Below are 12,396 nucleotides of genomic sequence, written 5' to 3'. Positions count from 1 at the left end.
GAATATGATACGAATAACTGAAAAATACTATGACATGAAAGAAAATAAATTATTTTGTATATATGACTTCTATTGGTATGCATTTATTTGCGTGTTTACCTATTGTCGACTTTAACAATATGCTTGGTTGTCTTCAAATTGATAAACAATTTCTAATCTTAAAGCGCCCCCTTTTAATGAAAGCTGTGGAAAAGCTCAACGGCACCCTACAGCACAATGTAAACAAATATTGTTGAAGAAAAGCTTTTGCGCCAGCTCATACAATTAGTAACGCAGCAACAATGATAACACAACTTTTGAAGTCCGCTAACAGAGCAGCAAAAGCTTTTCACAACAACAACAACAACCAACAACGGCACAAGAATATTTTGCGTGTTTTTTTGTTTGCTTTGAATTTTGTTTATTCTGAGAGCAGTTGCTGTGCTGCGCTGTCGCTGTCGCTGTTTCAATGTTCGCTGAGAGTTAGGAACTCATTTAAGGTGGATGCACACATACAAATACATAAACACGAACACACGAACACACTCACACGCTTCGCAGAGGAAGATGAACATTGGTTTAGGGTGGTTGGTAACATGAATTCGAATCATATGGTAGGCACTGTTATTGCTTGCATTCAGGTAACAGTAAGTCGAAGCCGATCGCAAAACAACTGCGTAACGGTAAAGAGCATGCGAAGCAAAGTACAAAATAGAGGGCAATATATACAAAAGAATTTAATGTCGTAAAATTATTATTAATTATTATTATTAATACTTTAAATATTTTTCAATATTTAAGAAAATATGTGGATATATGTATATATTAGCTTATATATTAAAGATAATTTACCTATTTGGTTAGTTAACCATAATATTGATCAACATATTCACTAATATGTTGTTACCGTAATTCAATTATGTTTAGTGAGAGCCGAGACCACAGTGAAGCACATTTTTGTTGGTGTTGTTTCTGGCGTCGTCGTTGGTTTCGTCGTTTCTGCGTTGTGTCTCTGTCTCTTTGCATTTTGTAGCGCGCAGTTGCCGTTGCTCTGCTGCTGCTGTTTTGTCTCTGCAACTGTGTGAGTGTGTGTGCGTGTGTTCGGGTATGTGTGTGTGTATTGTTTGTATTATTTGTTGTTCGCCAGCAACAACAACAACAAAAAGTTGTACTCTTGTTGTTGCCAGCTGTTGTTCGCTCGTGTACGCTATGTGTGTGTGTGTTGCTGTGTTGGTGTGGCGTGTGCGAGAGAGAAAGAGAGCGCTTTGTGCGTTGTTCTCTGTTTGCTGTTGTCGTCGCTCAATGGTACAGTGACAAATAAAGGAGCAAAATAGTTGGACTTTTAAATATAATCATATATTGGTAACGTAATTATTGTGAGAATGTCAGAAACGTCCTTAAATATACAAAAATATATACAAATCTATAAAATGTACTTAAAATTTATATTCTATGTATACTTGTGAACATGTATATATATTTTCTTTAATATGTTTAGTTATATTAAAAAGCTTAAATTATTTTTTTTTATTTAAAATTTTATTTAGTTAGTATATGTCTAAGCCAAATAAATGTAAAAAATATATCTACACGTTTCTCATATTTATTACATAACTATATATATATTTATATATATATATTTTATATTTATTAAATATATTATTATTTTAATATGATAAATGTTGACATACTCAATGCAATTTTTAAAATATATATACAAATTTTTAAAAAATTTTCAACGTATTCCATGCTAAAATTCATATAAAAAAAATCATGCGAAAATGGGTAGATGCGTACCACTGTACCTGGTTGCCGCTGCTTGGCCAATTCTGCTGCTGCTGCTGCTGCGATAGCTGTTGTTGTTGTTGCTCTGTTGTGTTCTACTGTAGCTGATAGATACCGAGTATCCGAGTGTGTTTAGTCGCTTTCGTCGCTTGAAACGTGAAACATACGACAACTGAAAACGAAATTAAAATTGCAACTTTTTGTATGTTACGTCAGTCGTCCGTCGCTGTTGTTGTCACAGTCGCAGTCGCAGTCGCAGTCACAATAGCCGTCGCCGTCGCCGTTGCCGTCGCAGTCGCTGTTGCAGTCATCAGTGCTGCCATCGTCGCCATCATAGCGGACACTTTTTGGCGCCGTTTTGAGTGCGCGGCACTGGCTTAAATAATAAGCGCGATTCGAATTTATTTGTGAAACGGTTTTTCAAACAGTGGTCCGGAAGCATATTGCACAGTACAGGTAAAATAAACAACATGTTCGGAACGAAAATGTTTTCGAAATAATAAAATAGAAACCACCAGAGCAACAACAACAACAGCAGCAGCAGCAGCAACAATGCCTTGGCCAGATAAGCAACAACAATTCACCAACAAGAAATATTCTATATGCCATAGTGTAACTGTTTGTGTGCCAGTGTGTGTGTGTGTGTTTGTGTGTGTTTGTGCCTTTTGTTGCTGCTGCTGCTGCTGATGCTATGCTTGTTGTTGTAGCTGCTGCTGCTGCTGCTGCTGTTGTTGTTCTATCTAACAAAGTTATTGCCTTTGCCTTTGCTGCTGCTGCTGTCATTGGGCAGGGGGCAGCGGTTTGGGGAAGGGGCTGCCGGGTATTTCTGCAAGTTTTGTGTGTGTTTTGTTAGCTTTAGAAATATTCTGTTGTTGTTTTTTTGTGTTTTCTTGTTTTGCACGTTGCTGTACTTTTTGTGCGCTGTTGTTGTTATTGTTCTTCTTGTTCTTGTTGCTGTGTTGCTGTACAAATATATATAGAAGTATGTACGATACAGACATACAATAAACACGAGTACGTACACAGTTAGTGCTCACAAATATGTACAATACTAACTTAGGTATTTTATGTTAATAGACAAATCACAATTAATATTGCCAGCTAGCTTACTGACTGCCCTCTCTTCTACTTGTCATACGAAAACAACAACAAGAACAAGCACCGCTACAATAATAACAGTTGCGCAGGCGGTACAGCAACAACAACAACAACAGAAATTCAGCAAGCAGCAGAAACTACAACAACAAAGACTCTGCTGCTCTGCCGCTGTTGCTGCTGCTGCGTCAGCGACGCTGGCAACTGTTAAAGGCGAACAAACAAAACTAACGAAAACAACAAAAACAAATGACGAATAATACAGAACATACGACAGCGACAGCGACAGCGACAGCAGCAGAAGCAGCAATGGCAATAACAAAAGCAACGTCAACAGCAACAACAACAGCAACGATAACAACAACTGCCAGAACTGAAACACGCGCGCAGCGTAGAAGATGATAATGAAGTTGGCAATGTTGATAATAATGATGACGCCAAAAACAACATAACAACTGTGCCACAGTGGGCTGAATATAGTGCATATTTATAGCACAGCAAATTGTGCAAATATAACACTTTAATTAAAAGTAATTTGTATTAGCAAAACTTTTATTAGCGCCAATTAAAAGTAGATTATAAATAGTTATTCGTTGCAAATTGAATATATATATATATAATAAATATATATATATATATATATATATATATATATATATATATATATATATATATATACATATATATATATATATATATATATATATATATATATAAATAAACATATATATATATATACATATACTGATTAGGACAATTGCTATATTTCCAATTTAGTTTAAAGCTCACTCGTTATTTATTTTTTGTTGACCACAAGTTTAATGCTTTCAGCCCACTGTGCGCACGTTGTTTGTGTGTTAAACTGGTGGGCTTAGCGCAAGGTGCTGAAAGTGGCGGGAAAATTTGTTAAAGATTTTTAGCGACAACCGCAGAAAGAGAGACAGAGTGAGAGAGAGCGATTTATGAAGCAGCATAAAGAGAGTGGAAGAGCCCGAGGTGGTGCAAAGCTGAGTGGGTTGATTAGAATCAAAACAGGTAGTCGCAACAAGTAGCTGAGCAGTTGCAATAACAGTCGGTCGGGTAGGCAGGCAGACAGACAGTCGAATCATTAAACGAATCATTTGGTGAGTGAATATGAATTGCTGTGAATACATTAACTCAAAAGCCGACAGAGCTATGGCTGTTATCAAAACAGCTCTCTCTGTGTGTGTGTGTGGCGCAAAGAATGGCAACAATTTGCTACAATAATAAAAAAGAGTACAGCCGAATTGCCTGTTATACTTTTTATTTCGTTTATGACTGTTATTGTTGTTATTGTGGCTATAATAATACGAAAAGCAAACAATGTTGCCCATGTTGTTGTTGTCGTTGGCCACAAATGTCACGAAACTGCTTTGAAAATAAAAGCAAATACAACAACGACGACGACAACAGCGTCTAGTGTTTTATTGGGTTTCACAAAATATACAGAGTTATGACAACAGCAACAGCAACAGCAACAAAAACAAAATACCAATTTCAAAAAGCTCTCTGTCGTCGCCTGCTGCTGCTGCTGCTGTTGCTGAGACAGCAGCAAGACCAATACACACACATATGCAAGCCAAAAGCACTTGGAAACGGAGCACCCAACCGCATTGAGTAAACGTTTCTCTTGTTCTGACTGTTAGCAACAACAACAGCATTGTTGCTGTTGTGTATTGCACTTGCTGTTGTTATCAGCATGGCTGACAGCAACAGCAATGGCAGCAGCAGCGGGAGCATTGCAACATTAAACAGCAAACTGATTGCAAATTCTGTAATTAACAGACTGCAACAATAAACAAGACAACCACAACAACAACGAGTGGAACGAATATGACCACCTCAACGCCCAACAGCACCGCCACCGCCAGCAACAACACCAGCACCAGCAGCAGTACCAGTACCAGCAACAGCAACAACAACAACAACAACGATAACAACAATCGACAGGGGGACAGCGAGCGTGCAACATCAGCAGCGGCAACTTTATACAGCAGCAACAGCCCGACTGCAACATCAGCAGCCATAGGATCAACAAATCGTGTCATGCAAGCGGATGAGGATTTCAACATACGATTCGTTAATTTGGTGCGCACGCATCGCTGTCTGTACGACAAGAAAGTGCCGGAGTATCGCAACAGGTGAGTAAGCGATGGGAGCGTGAGTCGATTAATTGCTTTATAGAAACTGAATAGGTAAACTTTATGAGAGCCAAGCAGCTAAGATGTTGAATGGTGGCAAAATATATGATGTTGGAGATGGCAGCGTGATACGATTAATTAGCTAATAGTAATCTACATGAGATGTTAATAATGCTAAGTAACTGATATAAGGTCAGGCTGAAGATCAATAAATAGTATACATAGTGATGAGAGCGTGAGTCGCGAATTATGATTTACTAGAGGTATGTTATAGTGATGTATATGATGTATGTACTTAGTAATGGACGCGTGAGTCGTGAGCGTGAAACAACGATTAATTGGTAGATGTTCGTGCTGTTATACTGATCAATTGCATAAGATGAAAACTAGCTATATCCAGATACATAGCCTTAGGTATGAGAGCGTGAGTTGAGTAACGATTGATAACTGTTTAACAGTAATCAAATACTAGTACTTACTTTTAGTCATGGGTATACTGATAAGTTGGGTATATAAGGCGTGTGATCATACTAATGAGTCGCACAAGCTGAAGTCCAGTTGGGATATCTTTCAACTAAGTGGAAGTTCAATCGTCAAATTTGTATAAGTCTGCACCAGGAAATATATACTTTACTATTAACTATAATTACTGATAGATTATTGGAAATTATAAATAATATACATTAATAAATTACTTATCAAAGTGACAAAATGAGACTAGAACTAAATTTGTATAAATTCTTTAATAATTTCTTCAAGCTCCATTTTATTGCACATCAGTTTTATAGCACATCTAATGCCTTCTTCCACTTTCGACTTTGCAGAGACAACCAGGAGAAGGCCTGGGCGCTTATATCGAAAGAGACACGCGAGAGTGGTATGTCTTTAGCTTACCTGTTATATCAGAGTCTATAAATAGATATTTCTCACCCCCATCGCAGTAATTCATTGCAAGGAACGATGGAGGAATCTGCGTGCCTGTCTCTCGCGCTATATCAAACAGCAGAGCGGCTCGGAGCCACAGCACAAACCTTATTATCTGACCGAGCACATGGCGTTCCTGCTGCCCTTTCTCAAGTCCACGCGTAATTCAATGGATGGCAATACGAGCTTGGCTAGTCTCTATCAGTTCTCGCAGCAGCACTTGCAGTTGCAGCAGCAGCATCAGCATCAGCAGGAGCATTTGTACTGCCACAACAACAATAACAACATTGCTTTCAGCGAGTCCTTGGATCTGAAGCAGTCGCTATCTGAGAATGACGACGAGGAGACTATCGATGCATTTGATCCAGCCATAGCCGCAACGCTGGGCCTACAGCGTGCTGCACCCACACCCGGCTCAAATGTGTTGGCTGCACCCAGATCGCCGGCGCATAGCGAAACGGCGAGTGCGAATAGCCTGCAGAACTTTATACCTGACGTGCAGCTGGCTGAGTCTGGGCAAAATTTGATATACAACGATGCACCCTCCACACCGTTGCATCATCAAATGCAACATGCCCATAACCATGTGCTCCATCAGCATCACTTGCAACAGCAGCAGCATCAACAGCAGGCGGCGCACTTCGAGCCGTGCAGCGCCAAACGGATCAAGACCGAGTGCGATGCGACAGGCAGTGGTGTCGCCTACTTTGGCGGGCTCAGCGCAACGGAGCACACGGACATGGAGTTCTTTCGTAGCATTCTACCGGACCTTGCAGCACTGACGCCGCAGCAACGACGCAAGTTCAAAATTGGCATCCTAGAACTAATCGATGAGGTTGTGGAACGCTATCCGTCGCAGGAGCGTTTGAACGGTGGTGTTCCTAACGGCAGTGCTAGTTCTGCAGCTGCTGGTGCCGGTGGCGGCGGAGTTGGCAGTGGTTCCGCTGGCAACAGCACAGCAGTTCGATATCAGCGCCGCAATTCGGGTCGGGAATATAAGTATAAGATATAAGAACTTATATATATACATATAAGATATTTAGTTAGTTAATCTTGAACTAATTGATGCTGAGAGCTGAGAAGCTTAAGATGGGAGCTGAGGGATGCAAGGGTAATGAAGAAAACACAATGCCAAAAACAAATTATGAAAAATACGACTAAAAGTTTGAGACAAGTTTAAAACAACTTAGATTTTTTTTAATTTTCGTAATTTTAATTTTCAAATTATTTTTTTCGAAACTTTTCTAACTTGATAGCATTTTTATTATGTTTTTATACATTTTAGAAATCTATATAAATCTTCGATTTATATGTTAAATGAACAACTTTTCTCCATAGTCAGTTTCACAGCTCTTCAGTGCTTCGATGTTCGGTGTCCATGTGTCGTGTGCTCAATGTGCTAGTTGTAGATATTAATTAACTTAAATGTGGAAGCTCCTGGCTGCTGCAGTGCTTATTGTTGTGTTTATATAGGAGATATTGAATAGTATAAGCCGCTTTGTATATAGAAATGGATGTTTTGTTATAGTACGTACTTAGGTTAAGCTATATAGAATTGATGTACAAAATCGTTGCAGTCTAGACTAGGCGAGAGATTCCTAAACTCGTGTCAAAGAAATAAATGAATGTATGAAAATATTACATGTTATAGTTTATTATAAAGCTTCAAACTTCAACTGTTATTCATGTGGCAGGCGGTTACTACTACAAAAATTCTTTGTGAGAAATGCATTCGAAATAAGGCTCTATAATTCATAATTCATAATTCTCTTTAAAGCTAAATTTCGTGTTTGTATTGTCGTTTACAATTTCGCAGCGTTAGAGCTGGGATAGAATTTCTTGGTTGGATCCTTAGCCATATCGATCAATGTCTGAGCTGGCTTGAAGGGAGCACCATACAGATCGGCATATGACTGCATTTTGCTGACCAGTTTGCCTGCACCGTATTGGTCTACCCAGCGGAAGGGTCCGCCTGTAAATGGTGGGAAGCCCAATCCGAATACAGCACCCACATCACCTTCCAATGGGCTGTCCAGAATCTTCTCCTCCAGGCAAAGCACAGCTTCGTTGACAAAACGGGAAACCATGCGCATTGTCAAATCCTCAGGAGTATTGGCGCCCTTGGACACCAGCGAATACTTCTGCTTCACAATCTCCAGGGCATCAGTGTTGACTGGACGGCTGCCCTTGCTCTGACCATCGTACAAGAAAATACCCTTGCCGGACTTGCGACCTAAGAAACCTGCTAATACCAGATCCTGCATGACTTCCAAATTGCCGCCACTGAAGCGGTCACCGAAGGATTTGGCTAAATCCACGGCAATGTGAGAGCCCACGTCAATGCCAACCTCATCGGCCAGTGTGGCTGCGCCCACTGGGAAGCCGAACTTCTTAGTTAACTTATCCAATTCCTTGGCATCCACGCCCTCTTGCAGCAGTCTAAGCAAACAGAGATTAACATTTGGTTTGATAAGCAAAAAGAAGGATTTACCTTATGGCCTCGGACAACATTGTGGCCAAAATGCGCGTGGTATAGAAGCCGGGCCCATCTCCCACAGTAATCACAACTTTGCCCTGCTTGAGGCCCACAGCGACAGCCTGGGCAACGGTGTCCTTAGAAGTGCCTGGATGTGTAATGATCTCCAGCAGCTGCATTTTGTCCACGGGCGAAAAGTAATGCATTCCAACTACTTTCTCGGGACGGGAGCTGCCAGCAGCTATCTTTGTTATGGGAATGGCGCTGGTATTGGTCGCAATGATGCAGTGCTTCGGGACCACAGCCTCCAGCTCCTTGATCACACTATGCTTTATTTTGATATCCTCAAAAACAGCCTCGATCACAATGTCCGCAGTCTTAAAGTCGTTGTAGTTTAGTGTGGGTAAGAGCTGCGCCAGCGTCTGATCGCGTTGCAGACTTGAGATACGTTTGCGGGTAACAGCCGTGGCCAGGCCCTTCTGCACTTGCCCGATGCCGCGTGCAAGACCTGCATCAGTAGCATCTTTCATGACCACGTTGTAGCCCTTATCCAGAGAGACCTGCACTATGCCGGCACCCATGAGTCCAGCACCAAGCACGCCTAAAGTCTTAACGGGGCTTTGTGGATTGCCAAAGCGATTCTTTTTGCACTCGGTCTGGCCGCGGAAAAGTCCGATTAAGCCCTTAGATTCAGGTGTAGCCGACAACTCGCCAAAGCCCTTGCGCTCAGCCTCGTAGCCAGCATCGGCGCCTTTGTCGACACCAGTACGAATCACATCGACAATCTATAGAGCGAATCATGTTAATTCATATAAATAGAGAGTAAATAAGTAGCTAGCTTACTTTCAGGGGCGCTGGATAGAGACCACCAGACGCCTTCATCACCTGCTGGCGCGCTGTATCAAAGATTTTGTTCTTAACAAAGTCTGTGTCCATGATCAACGCTTGCAGTTTGTTGACCAACCCAGTTTTCTCACGATTGACCTGGAAACAAAACCGAAGTAAGCATTTCATCTCATATTTACAGCAGTGAATGAACTTACGCGCAGTTTGCCGCTGGCCAAATCGTTGGCTACTTGTATGGCCGTCTTTTCCAGATAATCCATGGTATTTTGTTCAGCGGGCTGCAGTCCAGGTCCAATGGGATCGACGAGCAAATCGACAATGCCCAAGCGCTTAGCACGATCGGCACGCACCTGTTTGCCAGTTAACTCCATGTCCAGGGCAGTGGGCACGGATGTCAGCTTGGGCAAACGAACAGTGCCGCCGCCACCGGGCAGCAGACCCAGCATAACCTCTGGCAGACCAAGTTTCGTTTTACTATCCTTGGTGGCAATGCGATAGTGACAGGCCAGCGCCAATTCTAAGCCTCCACCAAGGCAGACGCCGCTGATGGCGGCCACAATTGGTTTGCGACTGCGTTCCAAGCGCTCAAACATCAGCTGACCGCCATGCGAGATAAGAGTTGCATCTTCGGCCGTCTGACATGCCTCCAGCATACCAATATCAGCGCCGGCTATAAAGCAGCCCGGTTTTCCCGATATCAGCACAGCCGAGTTGACCGCGGGGTTGGTCTCGAGATCTTTGATCATAAGCTCAAACTCATCACTCACCTCCTTGCCTAAGGAGTTGACCTTGGCATTGGGAGAATCGATCTTTATAACCAACACCCCATTGACAACTTTAGTTTGCAGATGCTTATTGGAGACGGCTCCGGCAGCTGCCGGTGCAATTTTTGGAGCTGGATTTGTGGACATTAGGCGACGTTGCAATTGAATTGCTTGCGGATATGCTGAGAGTGAACAATTAATGTTAGCAAAGCTTTCACAAAATTATATTTCATGCTCAGTTTTAGAATTTTGCATTATCTGCGATGGCGATAGTACAAAGTTCAAAGTCCAATTATATGATTTCTAATATCTCAACGATTAACAAGACTATAAATATTATATTATCTTCATTATACACACATGCTATTCTATATCGGCTTTTATCATTCGATAAATGCATTTAAAGTTATATTGTTAAATTACCTCTAGAGCATTTATTGTGCAGTAATTGGTGCCTGGATATTTGACCAATTGCACATAGAATTCTGGACGACATGTTTACACTGATTTTTCGATGCACAGTTCGTTATAGGTGCTATAAACTTAGTGTAGTTAATAAAATAATATTCGTAGGCACTTTTAACTTGAAAATTAAATTTATTAAAATAAAAAGTTGTATAAAAATCTGTGCCGACTTGTTGCACACTGCAAGTACCGACAACGTAAGCGAATCTATCGATGACAAAAATTGGCCAACCACCACATTTCACAGATGGTACAGTTTTGGTTTAAATGATATCTAGATGGTGCTTTATAAGTGCATTTTGCATCAGCGGGTTTTTATATTCAATAAAAATGCAGGAAAGTATACAATAATGGATTCATATATGTCTATAAATATAATGAACAATAATGATTAAAAGGCTTTTGCTTTGTAGATGGGTATAAATGCTTAAAACTTTGAAAATACGATTTCTTTAAATAATTTCAGTAATGGCGCTATAGCTATGCGTTTTAATTTAGCTGTAGATGGCGCTATTAAAAATGAAAATTAATAAGGTTCAAATTAAATTGCATGAAAACAATACATTTTTTAAATTATTAAATTTAAAATTAATGCAAAAAGCATTCATTAAAAAGTTAGAAATAGTTAATGAATTACCAAGATATTCTGTTAAAGAATGTGATTTAGACTCGGTTGATTTAGTTCACTACTTCTAATGCGGCAGTCCACATCTGTGGGATTAGTCTATATTAATGTATTTTATACCATTTACACATATTACAGTCTCTATTCATTGAACTTTAACTAATTGATATATGTTTGACATGATCAGCCCGCTGATATTGGAGGGTCGTTGAGGCCAGCATAGTTTGAGTTGATTTCTATGTGTCAAATACTCAAGTGTGACTTCTCGCCTGGCTTTTGACACATCCTGTCTATCAGAACATTCAGGCGATCCAGCTGCAGAAATGCAAAAAACGATTACCTATTTAATTTATGATACGTGGCAAAAGCTGTGCGCATTCAACGTCAAATGTTGCGACAATAAAACCCACAACAATGTGCCGAAATGTTCATCCAAAACTATTTAACGTGCCCACTTCAAAAGGACACGCCACGCCACAAAGAGAACAAACGCCTCGGCACAAATGAGGCGCACTTAATGTGCGGTTGAATGAGTCCTGGACGCATGCGCGAGGAGCTGACCCAAGCGCTACAAACGAGTGTCGCGCATGTCCCACAATACGTGTCACGGGGTGGGTCAGCGTGAAAATTGCCTGAACAACAAAAGAACAAAGAGGTAGCTGAATAGAGCGAACCACAACAAAAAATGTTTTCTTGCTGTAAAAAATATAGAAGGTTAAGATAAGATTCGAATTTTAAAATTTAATATTCAAACTCTATTTAACATTTATATAAATCGAATGAACAACTTGTTCTGCTGTGTATTACGCTGTTTAAGAATATTGTCGAGCCATTCGAGAAAAAGATTTCTTCAAGACTTTGCCGCTGGGCAAGTCTAAGCTTTCATATTAATTTACTTTAAGATTTTGGCATGATACAGCTTCAGTATATTCTAAAGAAAACATTAAATTAAATTAAATAGATTATAAATACTAATTGTGAGGCAGGTGAATATTATCATTAATATAAAAAGCGTTTGCAACTATTGAGATAGGCTGAGTAGATACATGTTTCTGTTCAACTCTAGAAGATGTTTATTAAAAAGAGAATTATTATTTATTATTTAACATTTATTTTATTATTATTTTTATTTATTTAACATATTGACGTAAGATTACGTTGCTTGATAGCCTTGCTAATTTATTCTTTAACTGAGTCTAACTAAATATTTAACAATTCTATTTTGTTATCCTGAATCCATTAAAAAAGGAAACTGCAAACGTGCTTTAGTTTTTC

The 12,396-nt window shown here is 40.1% G+C and overlaps 2 protein-coding genes across 3 annotated transcripts; one reads left to right on the top strand and one right to left on the bottom strand.

The window, feature by feature from the left end:
• Nucleotides 1-1,889: 1,889 nt before the first annotated feature.
• On the top strand, nt 1,890-7,130 carry LOC111603881 (kinesin-related protein 6). Of its 2 annotated transcripts, none has more exons than XM_023321696.2 (4): nt 1,890-2,220; nt 4,666-5,021; nt 5,846-5,898; nt 5,963-7,130. In XM_023321696.2, the coding sequence occupies exons 2-4, from the start codon at nt 4,714-4,716 to the stop codon at nt 6,955-6,957; spliced, it is 1,356 nt and encodes a 451-aa protein (XP_023177464.2). In that variant the 5' UTR covers nt 1,890-2,220; nt 4,666-4,713; the 3' UTR covers nt 6,958-7,130. The 2 variants fall into 2 exon arrangements, with proteins under 2 accessions (XP_023177464.2, XP_023177465.2); XM_023321697.2 differs by lacking the exon at nt 1,890-2,220 and adding an exon at nt 3,865-3,983.
• A 445-nt stretch (nt 7,131-7,575) lies between these two features.
• Nucleotides 7,576-10,690, bottom strand: LOC111603880 (trifunctional enzyme subunit alpha, mitochondrial). Its single transcript, XM_023321694.2, has 5 exons — nt 10,455-10,690; nt 9,465-10,213; nt 9,265-9,405; nt 8,437-9,206; nt 7,576-8,384 (listed from the first exon to the last, which is right to left on the bottom strand). Exons 1-5 carry the CDS (start codon nt 10,525-10,527, stop codon nt 7,748-7,750), a joined length of 2,370 nt encoding a protein of 789 aa, XP_023177462.2. The 5' UTR covers nt 10,528-10,690; the 3' UTR covers nt 7,576-7,747.
• Nucleotides 10,691-12,396: the final 1,706 nt, after the last annotated feature.

This window comes from Drosophila hydei, unplaced genomic scaffold, assembly GCF_003285905.1.
Source record: "Drosophila hydei strain 15085-1641.00,03,60 unplaced genomic scaffold, DhydRS2 tig00000149-arrow-pilon, whole genome shotgun sequence".
In the NCBI taxonomy this organism is placed as follows: Eukaryota; Metazoa; Arthropoda; class Insecta; order Diptera; family Drosophilidae; genus Drosophila; species Drosophila hydei.
Note: the sequence above shows the minus strand (reverse complement) of the source record. Positions and strands in the feature narration are given on the sequence as shown.

What these genes read in the sequence shown, in the direction of transcription:
- LOC111603881 (XM_023321696.2), top strand. Translation starts at nt 4,714, where the DNA reads ATGACCACCTCAACGCCCAACAGCACCGCCACCGCCAGCAACAACACC. An exon ending in GTGCCGGAGTATCGCAACAG is followed by an intron (nt 5,022 to 5,845) that starts GTGAGTAAGCGA and finishes TCGACTTTGCAG; the next exon opens with AGACAACCAGGAGAAGGCCT. An exon ending in GAAAGAGACACGCGAGAGTG is followed by an intron (nt 5,899 to 5,962) that starts GTATGTCTTTAG and finishes CCCCCATCGCAG; the next exon opens with TAATTCATTGCAAGGAACGA.
- LOC111603880 (XM_023321694.2), bottom strand. Translation starts at nt 10,527, where the DNA reads ATGTCGTCCAGAATTCTATGTGCAATTGGTCAAATATCCAGGCACCAA. An exon ending in TCTATCCAGCGCCCCTGAAA is followed by an intron (nt 9,207 to 9,264) that starts GTAAGCTAGCTA and finishes TTCGCTCTATAG; the next exon opens with ATTGTCGATGTGATTCGTAC. An exon ending in ATGTTGTCCGAGGCCATAAG is followed by an intron (nt 8,385 to 8,436) that starts GTAAATCCTTCT and finishes CTGTTTGCTTAG; the next exon opens with ACTGCTGCAAGAGGGCGTGG.